Source organism: Coffea eugenioides, chromosome 2, assembly GCF_003713205.1.
Source record: "Coffea eugenioides isolate CCC68of chromosome 2, Ceug_1.0, whole genome shotgun sequence".
NCBI lineage: Eukaryota > Viridiplantae > Streptophyta > Magnoliopsida > Gentianales > Rubiaceae > Coffea > Coffea eugenioides.
Window position 1 is genome coordinate 7,382,149 of NC_040036.1, and position 14,963 is coordinate 7,397,111.

Here is a 14,963-nt window from a genome sequence, read left to right on the forward strand (position 1 = left end):
TTCTCAATTTTTCATGTCTTCACCTCCTCGTAACATAGAAAAATTTAAATTTATCGTATCGACAAAAAAAAAAAAACATCCCATGTGAGGTGTTTTCCACCTTTTCCCTGGCCGCTGAGGGCTGGAAACCCTCCACCGATGACACAAAGACACGTCGCCAACGACGACATGCGAACTGCGGAAGAGCAATTCAGCCCCGGCATTTTGTAGTTGTCCTGACTCATGATATAAAGCTTCCTTCAACCACCACCACTCGCTGGTCGCTCCACAGTCCTCTGTACTAGTGCCTAGTGCATGAGTGCCCAGCCCGCCTCGTGTTTAAATGAGCAGTAATTTCACCACCACAATCATCTGCATTCGGATTTTCTGCACCAACATGCCATGTCACTTACTTATCTCCACGTGGCATTATAGGGTTGCTCCGGCTTTAAGAAAATTCCAGTCACACAACATCACGAAAACCTCATGAATATTTCTCCTACTCCTATATCTGTCACCCCTCACATCCACCAAAAATCCATATCTGCCACCCCTCACATCCACCAAAAATCCCCGCCGTACTTGTTGACACTTGAATCTGCTAACAAGCTGCCAAACCCAGCCGACCCAAACCCCCACCACACACCACGGCCCCACTCCACGAGCTTCCCCTATTTATGCGCTAACCCAAACCCGAAAACCCTACACGCATCAGACCTCCTCATTTTCATTCAGTGGCCCCAGAAAAAAGAACAAAAGAATTGTTGCAGAAACTTGAAACCGCCCTTTTCTTTACTGCTTGCGAGAAAAATGGGCAGTAATGCGGATTTAACTCGAGCTTTTATTAAAGACGTCAAACGTGTAATCGTAAAGGTACCATCCTTGTTCCATTTTTCATTTGCTGTTTTTCTTCAGTTTGCTCGCTGCACCCTCCATTGTTCAGCCCCGATTTCGTTTTTCAAAATTTTTATTCTTGATTTTGTGGATTTGAAAATTGTGGCTCCTCAGGCGAATTGCAACTCTATTGAATTATAAATAGTTTCGTTCGATATGTTGATTCAAGTCAAGAATACGGTACTCTGGGATGAATAAATAATCACCTTTTGGGTGCCGTAGTTCAATAGCATCCACATTATCCTCATTCCAGATGCTTTTTACCGGTGACTCGTGCACCTTTCACGATGCTACCAGGTTCAGTAAAATTGTTGATATTAAAGTTAAATACTGCAACTTGACCACTGAGAACAAATTTACGTCATGCTGACTTTATCTTCTTCAATTCCTTGTGCTCCTACTCCCTGTAGAAGCTTTAAGTTTTTTTTTTTTTTTTAAAAAGACTAACTGGAATATGAAAAAATGATGTAAACTTTCCTTGATTGAAGTATAAATTTTGGTCATGGATAATTGTTAATAACCAGGCATGTACATCAAACTGGATTCCTAACTCTTTCTCTTGACTTTTTTGTAGACTCAATTGGCAAAGCCTAATCAATGTCAATTTTGTTCCACTTTCAGAACATACTACGTGAACACTACTACTTCATAAATCACAATGGCTAGCACAAACTTATTGGATACTACGATTTAATGCTATTGGCCATACATAATTGCTTGATGCAAGAATAGAACGTGAATGTTAATCCTGTTATCTGACTTTTAGCTACGCTTCTTGATCTGCAAAATGTAACTTTTGTGTTTTACTTATTCTCTAATTTCTTACTTCATTTGGTTCTTTTATCTTTAAGAAAAGTTAAATTTGGAATCTACAATCATCACTTTGTTTGAAGTAGAGGGTTTTGATTATGTTTGCTGCTAATTGCTGATTATTGAAAGGTTGGAACTGCTATTGTCACTCAAGCAGATGGCAGGTTGGCACTAGGAAGATTGGGAGCTCTGTGTGAGCAGGTGACTTTCACCATTAGGAATTTTGTCAAAGTGTTCTTTGATAGTGGTTCTCTCTCAATGTTTTTTTGAATAATCATTCTGAATTCTTTACATTGCAATGGCAAAATGCAGATCCAAGAACTGAATTCTGAAGGATATGAGGTTATTCTGGTCACTTCAGGTGCAGTTGGTGCTGGTCGACAACGGTTAAGATATAGAAGATTAGTTAATAGCAGGTTTCGCCCCATTTGCTTCTGTTTTCTATCACCTTCTTCTTATATTTCTTTTAGGCTGAAAAGAATATTCTTGGATAAACTTAGTTAGTAGCAGATATTTGGTATGTGTAGACAGTTTTTCTAGATTTCATTATCTGAAGGGAAATAATTGGTAATGTTGCTGAAAGACACATGTCGGAGGGGATATTTAATCAATCTAGCAGTTGCAGTCTTCTTTAGCTGGAATTTGCAACACATAATGCCGAGATGTTCTTGAAATCCTAGTCTTCATGCTGTATTGTTTTCTGTCAAAGGCAGATCCGACCGATTTGAATTTGTGCAGCTTTGCTGATCTTCAAAAGCCACAACATGAGCTTGATGGGAAAGCTTGTGCAGCTGTTGGACAAAATGGTCTCATGGCTCTGTATGATTCATTGTTCAGTCAGGTGACTACCAAAACTTTCTCAACTTAAATGTCTAACAGAATAACAATGCAAAACTCGTCGTTTATTAGCTAATTCATCTGTCAATGCATTTCTATGTTATCCTGCTGTACAGTTGGATGTGACATCAGCTCAGCTTCTAGTGACGGATAATGATTTTAGGGATCCAGATTTCAGAAAACAACTCAGTGAGACAGTAAAATCATTGTTGTCCCTGAAGGTTATACCTATACTCAATGAAAATGATGCTGTCAGTACCAGGAAGGCTCCTTATGAGGTAATCTTCTACATTTTGTGTATATAGCGTTATGCATAATGGATCTGGCTATAGTATTTTAAGCTACTGATAAGGCAGATGTAGCAGATGTTTCACAATGTTACTATCTTTCATATATGCTGATGGGTACATAAGAAGGAAAGGGATTTTTAGATGCATTTTTCTAAATGCATGTATAATTGCAATATTCACTATCCATGGACGTCTCTTGCATTCTATACACATGAATTTGCACCTGCTTTTGATTTCTGCTAATCAATCATCCTTTCACTGTTGTTTCCACATGCACACACACACACACACAGAGTCTTTACAAGACGATCTATTTTTATGTGTATTGTCCTAACTCATGAGCAATTTTGCACAGGACTCTTCTGGCATATTTTGGGATAATGACAGTTTAGCAGCTTTACTAGCTTTAGAGCTTAAAGCGGACCTTCTAGTTTTGTTGAGTGATGTTGAAGGTCTTTACAGTGGCCCTCCTAGCGATCCAAAGTCGAAGCTAATTCATACTTATGTAAAAGAGAGGCATGAGGGAGCTATTACCTTCGGAAACAAATCTAGGGTAGGACGAGGAGGCATGACTGCTAAAGTTAAAGCGGCTGTTTATGCAGCTTATGCTGGCATCCCTGTTGTGATTACCAGGTCAGATCTGATTAGAAGATATTCAAACAAATTTTGGATTCCGTGTCACTTTGCACTGACCCTAAGAATTTGATAATTTTGTACAGCAACACAAACATGTATGTACATTGGTTTCACAGAACTAGATTGATCTACTGTTGGCATTTAGTTTTGAGTCATTGAATGGATTAGTCTTCCTAGCTTTAGTTTAAAAATTAAGTCATCGTCAGTAAAAGCTGCATCCTGGATTAATTGTTCTTATTTTTCTCGTAGTTGTGGAACATGTTAAAAGTTTTGCTCAAATATAGGCCATTAAGAGATTAATGCAAGAAAAGATAATAGAATTAATGACCATTCTACTTTTATAGCTTGTGGTACTGGGTAGAATTATCCTGTAGCTTTTTTTTTTTTTCGGTGCCATGGATTCACTGAGTTGTTCATATAGATGGTGTTTGCTGGAGTAGTTTCCTGCTCTGAGTCAGAGACTGGTATGCTATTAGGTAGGTAAGAATGTCAATGATCAAGATAGTCCAAGCTCTCTAAGGCACCTACAAGTTGCTATGGCTTACACATGAAATAGTCACACTCGTCTTTGTTCCTAAATTAATAAACCTTTTTTTTTTTTTTGAGAATGCCTGGGAACAACTTGACTTTGTTCCTCAAAAGTCATTGAACACCAATGTCTCTTACTTATACAAATATGTTTTGCCTTGAAAAATCATACTTTCAGTAGTATTATGCATAATTCTACCTACTTAGGCTAGGCATTGGCATGTGCTAGTGAACTTTATTTACCTGATGACTCTCAATTTTCATGCTTTAATATTACCATTTCCATTTCTACTGTGATCACATTTTGGGGGGGAAATGAAACTATATGAGTACTTTATCGCACAATCTGAAGCTTAAGATGACCAGAAGAGTATGTCTCTGGACTTTTGATTGAACCGTTAAGAACTTGTTGATGAACCTGATGTTAAAGAGGTGTATTTCCAAATTCCTTAAGAATTCAGAGGTAGTAATTACTTTCAGCATTGTAAAATTGAGATCATTTGACATTTTCGTCTAATTTGAGCTGAAAATTAGGAATCTCACTTGGTATGATTAAGTGTTCCACTAAAGTCATGGAGAATTGATTGACAAGCAAATGCTACATGGATTTACTTTCCTTGATGATACTTAAAAGGAAGAAAAAGGTCCCTGGAGGAATCGTTTCAGGGGCATAGAAATAATATCCTTTCTTATATCATCTGGCTAGAGTTTTTCATGGAAGTTTATTACATCTAAAGCTTCTATTTGCCCAAAGAAATGTGCCTTTGATAGTTGAATGTCTATTCACAAGAGTGCTCGGCTGCTTCAACTTTTTGAAGAAACTTTAAACTTTCAAACAAGTAAGAGTCTTTTTTTAGACATCTTAGAGCTGCAAACAACTCCCATCAGACTGCGAAGCTCACAAGGCAGCTCAAGCATTGGCTTGGCTTGATTTGATGTTGACCGAGCTTGAGTGGTTCTAATAAGCCCTTGAGCCAAGGTCGAGCACAAAAATGCTCAACTTGAAGTCTTATCACCTTAATCTAACTGAAGAATAAGTACATTTAGTTATATTTTGCTATAAAATATTATTATGGTGAAATGTCTATTTTTATCCATTTCAACGTGTATTATACTTACTATTTGACTTTTATTCGATCTCAATTAGGCTTGAACTTGAGCTTGAATCGAGCCTGAGAAAATTAAGTTTTGAGGCTGGCTAAATTAAGCAAGAACTCAACTGAACTTAGCTTGTTTGACCGCTAGTTTTATTAAAGCTAATATTGTTCTGGCTTTGACTTAGTTCCAAAGCTATACTGGTTCAAAATCTAATGTGAGACTCAAGAGGAAAATGAGAATGCATCTTGCATTCCTACAGAATAGTTTTGCTATTAATTCATTGTAGTACTCAGATGGCCATGTTAGAAAAGCACAATTGCATGTTCTGAGCTGACTTGTATGCTTAAATAAGGATTTGGTTTTTTTTTTTATTGCTTTCTCTTTTGCCTGATGCTCTCTCTCTCTCTCGTGTGAAGTGGCTTTGCTGGTGATAATATCATTAGAGTTCTCAATGGAGAATCTATTGGCACACTCTTTCATCGAGATGCTAATCAGTGGGCTCCAGCTGGAGAAATTGGAGCTCATGAGATGGCAGTTGCAGCAAGGGAGTGTTCTAGACGGCTTCAGGTATTGTCACTTACTGGCTACTTGGAAAGAATTTTTCTCAGAGAGCAGTAGAGCTTTCACTAATTGCAGTATACTTCTTTTTGCAGGCTGTGTCTTCGAAAGATAGGAGTAAAATTTTGCTAGATATAGCTGATGCTTTGAAAGAAAATGAAAATCTGATCTTAGCTGAAAATGCTGCTGATGTAGCAGCTGCACAACAAGCTGGATATGAAAAATCTTTGATATCTCGATTGGCTTTAAAGCCTGGAAAGGTAAGAAACCACTCTACATGTGGCATCACTTCAGTTAATTATCTTTGTGAAGGATTGTCTTTTTTTCTAAAGCCCTAGCCTATGTTATATTATAGGTTTCTGGTCTTGCAAATTCTCTTTGCATGCTTGCAAATATGGAAGAACCTATTGGTCAGGTTCTAAAAAGAACAGAGGTATGTGGAGTGGGCATGAGGACTTAGTATGGAAATTTGCTTTCTATTAAATTAGATATACGATCAGATATATGATGATATTAGATTCAATATAATTCAACTGGTTCTCTTCCCAAACATTTGAGCAAATTAAAGTAGTTTTTGAAATATTTTCAAAAGTTTGCCCCGTTTGGATTGCAATTTTTCTGCTCAGAAAAATTGTTACGTTTTCCGTGAACACATTTCCCTATCACCTTTTTACCTCATATATATCAGATTGCTACAGTAATTTTTCTACAAAAAATTCAGAAAAATGCAATTCAAATGTTGCATTAATTTTTAGCATTTTGAACATATCAGAGTAGTATGTTACCTGGGGAAGAGCAATTTGTAGTATACATTATGCAATCTTTGATATCCTAAGGGCTATGTCTTTTCCAGCTTGCAGAGGGATTGATCTTGGAAAAGACAACATCTCCTTTAGGTGTTCTTTTGATTATTTTTGAGTCACGGCCAGAGGCACTTGTTCAGGTAAATGCAATTGGGAATTCATCAGTTTTTTCAAAAAGCTATAGTGGGCAATTTTTTCTCATTTAATTGTATATATGAGTATGATTTTGTTTGATAGCTATAAAATGAATCTACTATTATTTGCACTGTGGCAAGGCAACATTTTACTTTATCATGAAGGCAGAACTTTTAATGGAAGGATGGTGGTTAATGAAATAGCACAAATATGAGGTGCTCTGGGCTTTGTGAAACTGTTTAGGGATAAATTTGGTTTTCTGATTTAGCCTTTTATGTTACTTTTGTTGTAATTGGAGTTGGCATGAAAGCAGTTAAATCTAATTGGAGTACCGATAGTGGTAGAAGAAAAGTGGTCAAATGCATCGAAAATCAACTTGAAGAGGTTGTGGATACATTAGGAACGGAAGGATGGTACTGGGAAAATATTTTCCTTATGATTCACTAGAATTTTGAAATATGGGGAAGAGGAAATTGAGCATAAAGCATTATTATGTAATCTAACCTCTTTTCACTGCTCTGCTATTGGCGAACTTAACTTTGTGGAGGGATAAAATAGCAATTAAGATATCAAAATTTTCTCTCCGCTATTTCCTTGTCTATCCTGCCAAAAGAATGTAAGGCAAAGCTGAATTCCTTCTAAAATGATTAGAAATTTCTGAATGGGCTTTGTTGGTCAAATAGTTTATTTTTAGCCACAATTGTATGTGAAGCTTTTTAAAATTTTATTTAAACTGCTTCCTTTCTCTTAATCAGTAATTCTACAATTTATATTCTTACCTTTGGTTGAATTTATTGAGTTTAAATATCGTTCTCTCCTTGGTCCCTTTTTCAAGTTTCCTTACCACATGTAAGATTTTTAGTATGAAAGTGCAATTTCATGAATGGTTGCAGAACTTAAATGCTTCATCTTTTCCGATATGCTGGTGATGCTATATGTTTGAGTTGTTACATTAAGTGTGCTGTATAAACTGATAAACTAGTGTCAACGAGCGTCACTGCAGAGTGAACGTGTATTACCAAGGTTTTCCAAATTTGGTTGTGAAATTTCTTTTAATTTGAGTTGTGGGATTTTAAAGGCACAACATTAAATTTGTCATTACTGATTTTTTAACATGAATCTTCTTTTAACTGAATTGTGGGGGTTCTAAACACATACTTCAAAGCAAAATTTGTGATTATTTGATTTTAGTTTCATATGTTGTGCATTATTTCAAAATTGTCACTATTGTTCTATACAGAACACGTTATGTATGATTTGTTCTTTATATCTTTGACTATGACATTGGCTGGTGTCATGAACTACTTATACATCTGTACCTATTTGAGTATAGATAGCTTCATTGGCAATTAGAAGCGGAAATGGGCTCCTGTTGAAAGGAGGAAAGGAGGCCAAACGATCAAATGCAATCTTACACAAGGTCTGCTACTCTGCTCAGAAATATTTCGTTATGTATGCCATATGTTGCTATTAACACTCTTTTCAGAGCTTGTTACATTTCTCACTCTTTCAAATTTGTCTTTAGATTATTACTTCATCAATCCCAGAAAGCATTGGCAAGAAACTTATTGGATTAGTGACTTCGAGAGAAGACATCCCTGAATTGCTCAAGGTGGCTTGATCAGAAAATTTGTAGTTTTAACTTCAAAATTTTTTGGGGTTTAGAGTTTGGTTTTTTAAGCATCTAAGGGTAATAACACTGTCTTTGTCCTGAAACATTTCTTGTCCAGCTTGATGATGTGATTGATCTTGTGATACCAAGAGGCAGCAATAAACTCGTTTCTCAAATCAAGGCTTCAACAAAAATTCCTGTTCTTGGTCATGCTGGTACATCTTACTTTTCGTTTCAAAATTGCAATGTACCATCCCCAGATTTTCTGTCAATTACTTTGTAATCCTGGAGAGCTGCTTTATGTCAGATGGTATCTGCCATGTTTATGTTGACAAGTCAGCTGATAAGGATATGGCAAAGCAAATTGTTTTGGATGCTAAAACAGATTATCCTGCTGCCTGCAATGCAATGGTACTTTGTTTCTCAATTCTTTTGCCTGATAAGCTCATGTATGATAAGACACATTCAAAACCTCAGTATGGTCATGTGATTGTCTTATTTCTTCTTGCTCTGTTTAACTATTTGCAGGAAACGCTACTTGTTCACAAGGACTTGGTGCAGACTGGTTTAGTTAATGAGCTAATTGTGGAACTTCAAATCAAAGGTGACTTTTCATTGCAGAGCACTTTTTTTTTGTATCTCTTGGAATCTCATTCCCCAAAGCAAAAGCAGAATTTTATCTTATCTTGTTTGATCTCTTTGGATTGGATAGGAATATGGTGGAGTTTGACGCCTTCCGAGAGTGATGTGGATTGCTTTTCAATAAATTATCATCTGAATTAAGCAATCTAAACATTTTACAACAATTTTTCTTTATCACTCTACCAAGATTGAAACTAGCCACTCTGTGGGCCTCTCTATGTAATTGATGTACTTTTTTTCAAGTTGATACTATTTCACACCATTCAGTGGCACAACTGCATGTGCCTTGTTAATTGTGCTGTCTCAGTCCTGCTGTGTAATTTTGACATTTTATCTTCTCTCCTTGTATTCATCACTTTTATCTTGGTTTTTTTTGGTTATCAAATTCACTAATATCCTGGACACGCTCTCAGTTCCAGTGAAAGATATTGCCTATCTTACTCAGATGCTGATATCATTCTTCTTTATCTTTAGTATCCTGCCTGTTATAATCAGTCCTGAATATGAGTCGTTTGTCATTTAGTAATTTTTGTTATGATGTCAATGATTTTAGAAAATTAGTTAACATTCAAAGGACCAGATTGCTGAATGATACTATTCACATAATGCTAAAGCACTTTAAGATATTGATATGAACTCTAAACTGATCTTGTGTCTACATTTTTTATGGCATGGAGCTGAATGATAGCATCTGTTTCAGGTGTTACTCTGTATGGTGGACCAAGGGCAAGCTCCTTGTTAAATATTCCAGAGGCACGTTCATTTCATCATGAATATTGTTCACTTGCTTGCACTGTTGAAATTGTGGATGATGTGCATGCTGCAATTGATCATATACATCAACATGGAAGGCATGTGAGCTTAATTGTCTCAGTATTGTCTATGCTTTTGCCTAGTGTGTTAGACAAGAGAAAGCACTAGAGTCTCACTTTCATGTAATGATCCTCCTTTTGATTTTCTGTCCCTTATCATTTGCAGTGCACATACAGATAGCATCGTAACTGATGATCACGATGTTGCAGAACTGTTTTTACATCAACTTGACAGGTACCTGTTACTGTTCATTGCCCTTCTGTCTTGTACCATTCTATACTTCATTGTCTATACTTTGCATCTACCACATTTTGTGTTGTGGAAGCCCCAGAAGTTTACCCGGTCTTCCGTATGCTTGATTAAATGTAAATAGCAGATTCTCATAGATTGGCTCAAATTCAATGGACTTTACTAACTGGTAACTTGCCTCCCAGTGCTGCTGTATTCCACAATGCAAGCACAAGATTCAGTGATGGCTACCGATTTGGGCTAGGTGCTGAGGTATATAATTAACCATACTCTCAGTGTGTCAGTTGGCATAAAGCAGTCTCTGATTTTTGTACTCGGTGGCTGAACAGGTTGGGATCAGTACCAGTAGAATCCATGCTCGTGGTCCTGTAGGAGTTGAAGGCTTATTAACGACAAGATGGTACGTCCTTTACTGATTTTTGCTTGTGCTAGCATTCCAATTCATCACAACATGTGTGCACTGCATTTATCTGTTTCCTGCAAATTCATGTTAAGGAAGAATGTTATCTGTTTAGAAAGTTTTCATATTTCGCAGCACATGATCATGATATGGTAAGAAGTTGCTTTTAAGTTGGATTTTCTGGCTTTTTCATCAGTTGCTTTTAAGTTAGATACTCGCATTTACATCAAAACAGAGAATCAGCAAAAGAATAAGGTCCTTTAGCATCCATGACTGAGGTAGCTGTATAGTTTTCTAAATACTTGCAATCTTAAAGAGTTTCCTCTGATGGATATTGAAACAATTGGTCGGCCCCAACCAACAGAAATATTTAGAAAGCTGGTCCACTTATGGCTACTTCTAATCATGGTTGGAATATAAAACAACGTAGGGATCCATGTTTAAAGATACTATTATTTGAATGTGGTCAAACAAGAAATGAATTTGGTAATAATTACATGTGCGATGGTCAATTCAGCTCCATAAGAATAATGCATCATTCCTTTAATCCTCAAGGCAAGAAGTTGACCACTTCCAGTAAATTTCTCAAGTCAGTGCAATGGAAGAGATGATATGCCTACTGCTACTATACATTTTCCATTCTTACTATTTGTACTTGGCCAAGAAAAATAAATATTTGTTTAATGCTACTCGATGTTATGGCTGTATAAATCTAGAAGCTCTTTGATGAGACTCACTTGCAGCAGAGCTATGCATTGAGCTTGTCCATTTGATGTTATAGTCATCTAGATTCTAGTTCTTTTCTCAATTCATCAAAATGTTTTATGCAAATGTCTGCAGATTTTATGATAGTGGAGTTTGCAAATTGCAAAAAGTTGGATACAGCTTCTGGCAGTCGTGTGTTAAGTATTAGGAGGAGTCAAAGCAGATTATTATATTCCTGTGAATTCTGTGACACGTAAATGCAAATGTATTTCCCCTTGGTTTCATGTTGCAGGGGTAAACCATGTTTTATGTCATGATATTTTTCATGCAGGATTGCAAGAGGAAATGGCCAAGTAGTGAATGGCGACGCAGGAATTGTTTACACGCACAAGGATCTTACAGTTTGACCTTTCGAAGGAGAGACTAGATTTCCCCGAGCAAAGCACGAATATGATGGTTCCTTTCCTAGACGAATGACAATGACACGATAAAGAGAGGCACAAATAAGCAGTAACCGGGGGTTTATGATTTAGTTCCTGATTATTAAGTGTTGTAGTATGTTGTACTGTAACCTATTGAATGAATAAACTGTCAAATGATCTGTTGTTTTTTAGTGGTAATAAAATCAATGCCTTCTCCACTAAAAATTTTTAGGAGATACTTGTTTGGAAGCCTAGTTTTTTTGCTAAGTTTGTCTATTACAAGTTTTTTAAAAACTTTTGCTACAATAACTTCAAAATAATTTTTAAACTATATATTTCAAAATATTCAAAAAAAAATACATTTCAAAAATTTTTTTAAAAACTTTTACGATAAGTTACAGTAAAATTTTAAACAAAATACTCAAAAAACTTACATTTCAATCGGGTTGTATTCCAGGTTTTGGCTTTTATGTGTGGCACCATGGATATAAGCATGCCTAAAGCTTGTAAATCGGACTCAACATAATCCTCCTCAAGAACCCTCATTGACCAAAACTCGTGCGACCGGAAAATCGTTTCCCGAGGAATACGAGCAGGTAATCCGACCGAATTCCGTCATAATGCAATTTCTTAACTCAACCTGTGAATGCTCATCTGACAAGTGGGCATGCTGACTGTGTATTTACATACTAGCAAAATAAAGTTGCAACGTCAATTACTCTGATGGAACATCCTCCTACCAACTCCTAAAGAAAAGGCGTATCTGAGTATTTTCAAGAACAAAATACTTCATGTAACTGACCCCTGAGTTTGAGAGTAGAGGACACACACACAGAACATATTAAACTCCACCACCATACAAAATCCAATTAATAGAAAAGCTCCATATTTTCTGACAGAAAAGAATTCCAACCAGTATTCAGAGATCTAATTCAATGCTCTACTGTGACCCGGGTACAAAAGAAATTCTTCCAGACGTTTAACAATTCCAAAATCCTCCCAGACGATTTCAATACCAGGACGTATGCTTTTAACGCCAATGAGAAGTCGCATTTAAATATGTGTATGGAAATAACTAACATAGCCACCTAGTTGCTCTAAGTTTTCGCCTAGTTCATGCTTCAACAAACTTCTTGAGATTCTTGAGCCACACCACGTATTCCTTGCTATCTTTGTTGATCATGTACTCATGCAAGAAGTTTGTTGTGCTGGGTTTGACTCCCCTAATCTCCAGATACTTGTGGAAAGCCTTCTGCAGATTCTCATCCAACTCCCTGAACGGTAAGAACAGTAAGAGCCGGTGAAGATAAAGCATGGCCAAATAAAAAAAAAGGAAAATATTTTAGCTGGTAGGTTAACCATCTGTGGCAATACTCACGTGAATTCAGGTCCTTCATATGCAATTTCATCCTCTGAAGCATCTGGATCCTTTACTGACAAGCTATCAATTACAATATCATCTGGATAAGCAGTGCAACCAAACTCCAAACATGGTCCATGGCTCTTGGAAACTCTGACTACCAAAGGAAGCTGAGACTGTGCTGCCTTCTCATCATCAGCATCACCATCATCATCATCATTTTCCTCGTAATTCCCAGTGACAGTGCTAGGCATCTCGACTTCTACAACGATGGTTTCACCTTGATACTCCCTTGTTAGAGTTACAGTCTGCAGTCCAGGATTATCTTCAAGTTTGAACGGAAAGTTAGATGGAAGCTCCTCAACCTACAAAGATAATGACAGCAATAGAGTTAAATTTACAAATCAACTATTACTACTAAACTGCGACAAATAACCAACACAATGTCCATAGGCTCCTTGATCCAAAATCCCCAAATATTCGAAAAGTTTGATGTCAGAGTAAGATATCAATGACTAGCTACCACATTACGCTAAAGCGAGACATACTAGCCATTTACAAGACACAACTAAATCCTTAGGTGCTTTTTGTATATATTTGCAGGTGCTTTTTGCCTGCATTTCCAGGTGCATAAAATTACCAAGCCCAGCTGCAGAGGCTCACTACCCTGAATATTTTGGCCATATTTCTTCAAAAGAAACCACCGTTTTTCACTTTAATTCATTACCCTGTGGAAAAATCTTACAATCACAAACTCAAGTTAAACTCTCTTATTCCACTAATTTCCAACTCGCGGAGGCTTATGAATAAGTCCAATTAAATTTGATTTAGTAAAAAGTGGCCTTCATGAATTACCCCAAAAAAATTAAAGAGACAAGTAGGATTCCAAAATTTAATTTCATTCCCCACCTATAGCCGTAACTTGTACACAATTTCCCATAAAGCAAAAAAAAATTAACAAACGGGAGGCAGAGACGGAGAAAAACCGAAAGACCTTGTCGATATTTTCATCAGCATCCACGGCACACTGAATCTCGTCCTGAATAACTTTGAGGAGTGACTCATCTGAAGCCGGCCGAGTTGAGAAATGATGGAAGGCCGACGGCAATGAGCTTTTCAAGACGGAGTGCGACAGATCGAAGCGGCGGTTGACGGCGGAGAAGAGAGCAGAGCCGCGGTGGCCGTACCGTGGGCTGGTTGCTTGGAAGACTCGGGAGGCGAAAGGTACAGCTCGCGAAGCAACCCTTCTAAGAGTGTTAGTCAGAGCCATTTGAGCTTAAGAAGAAGAGGTGGTGGGAACTTGGAAGGAGAGGGGGAAACTGGGAAGAAGCGAAAATGAGGGAAGGGGTACTGATTCTTCTTGTTTAGGGTTTTAGGAGGGTTTCTGTGGTTTTTGCATCTATTTATATATGAAGGTTCAGGCCCTCTTCTTGGGTTCCAATATTGCAGTCCTTAAAGGACCTTAACCATAAAAACTTGTACAACTTTCTATTCCCCCTTCTCTGCTTTTTCTTTTTCTTTTTCTTTTTCTTTTTCACTTTGAAAGATAGGACTGGCTTTTTTTTTGGGAAATTTGTCAAATTGATCCCTAACATTTATCAAAAACACTTTTTTAGTCCTTAACATATAAAATCAGCCAAAATGATCCTTCATATTTAAATTATGAGCCAATTTGGTCCTATTGCTTGTTTTTGCTCATTTCTCCGGCTAAAAATAGCACACCCCCCTCACGTGGTCATATTTTTAGGGGCAAAACCGGAAAACACATTTCATTACCGATTGAAGGTAAAAGGATAGGGGACCACCACCAAAATACACATTTCACCTTTGGCCCTCAAATTACAGTTTGAAGAAACCCTAATTGCATCCCCAAATTAACAAGCATAACTTGGAAATGTATTGCCGATGATGACGACGACAAACCTGTAGGGTGTGATTGAGAAAAGATTGAAGGTTTGGCCAGAAAATTGTGAAGAAAATTAAGAGGGCATGTACACACACACACACAGACACAAACAAGATGCAATGACGATTCAGACCTTTCACAAAAAGCGGTAGTTGGAATCCATCGCCGTTCGGAAAGCATCCCTGTGGAAGTAGAAAACCAGCTCCAGTCGCCAGCCCAGCAGAAGGGGGGTTGCAGAATCTGGAACAGGATTGGACATAAATCGTGACGGTGCTTGTTTTGTGAG

At 37.3% G+C, this 14,963-nt stretch overlaps 2 protein-coding genes across 3 annotated transcripts; one reads left to right on the forward strand and one right to left on the reverse strand.

Moving 5' to 3' along the window:
- Positions 1-586: 586 nt before the first annotated feature.
- Positions 587-11,653, forward strand: LOC113760510 (delta-1-pyrroline-5-carboxylate synthase). Of its 2 annotated transcripts, XM_027303117.1 has the most exons (20): positions 606-852; positions 1,813-1,884; positions 1,996-2,099; positions 2,422-2,524; positions 2,637-2,798; positions 3,166-3,443; positions 5,489-5,639; positions 5,726-5,890; positions 5,986-6,063; positions 6,484-6,573; positions 7,902-7,988; positions 8,094-8,180; positions 8,299-8,395; positions 8,488-8,591; positions 8,709-8,784; positions 9,523-9,673; positions 9,801-9,869; positions 10,070-10,136; positions 10,214-10,284; positions 11,321-11,653. In XM_027303117.1, exons 1-20 carry the CDS (start codon positions 790-792, stop codon positions 11,394-11,396), a joined length of 2,151 nt encoding a protein of 716 aa, XP_027158918.1. In that variant the 5' UTR covers positions 606-789; the 3' UTR covers positions 11,397-11,653. The 2 variants fall into 2 exon arrangements, with proteins under 2 accessions (XP_027158919.1, XP_027158918.1); XM_027303118.1 differs by lacking the exons at positions 9,523-9,673; positions 9,801-9,869; positions 10,070-10,136; positions 10,214-10,284; positions 11,321-11,653 and adding an exon at positions 8,893-9,266 and having other exon boundaries at positions 587-852.
- Positions 11,654-12,254: 601 nt separating this feature from the next.
- Positions 12,255-14,158, reverse strand: LOC113761380 (uncharacterized protein At2g39795, mitochondrial-like). The gene is made up of 3 exons (XM_027304342.1): positions 13,766-14,158; positions 12,790-13,136; positions 12,255-12,685 (listed from the first exon to the last, which is right to left on the reverse strand). The coding sequence occupies exons 1-3, from the start codon at positions 14,039-14,041 to the stop codon at positions 12,526-12,528; spliced, it is 783 nt and encodes a 260-aa protein (XP_027160143.1). The 5' UTR covers positions 14,042-14,158; the 3' UTR covers positions 12,255-12,525.
- Between the last annotated feature and the right edge of the window lie 805 nt (positions 14,159-14,963).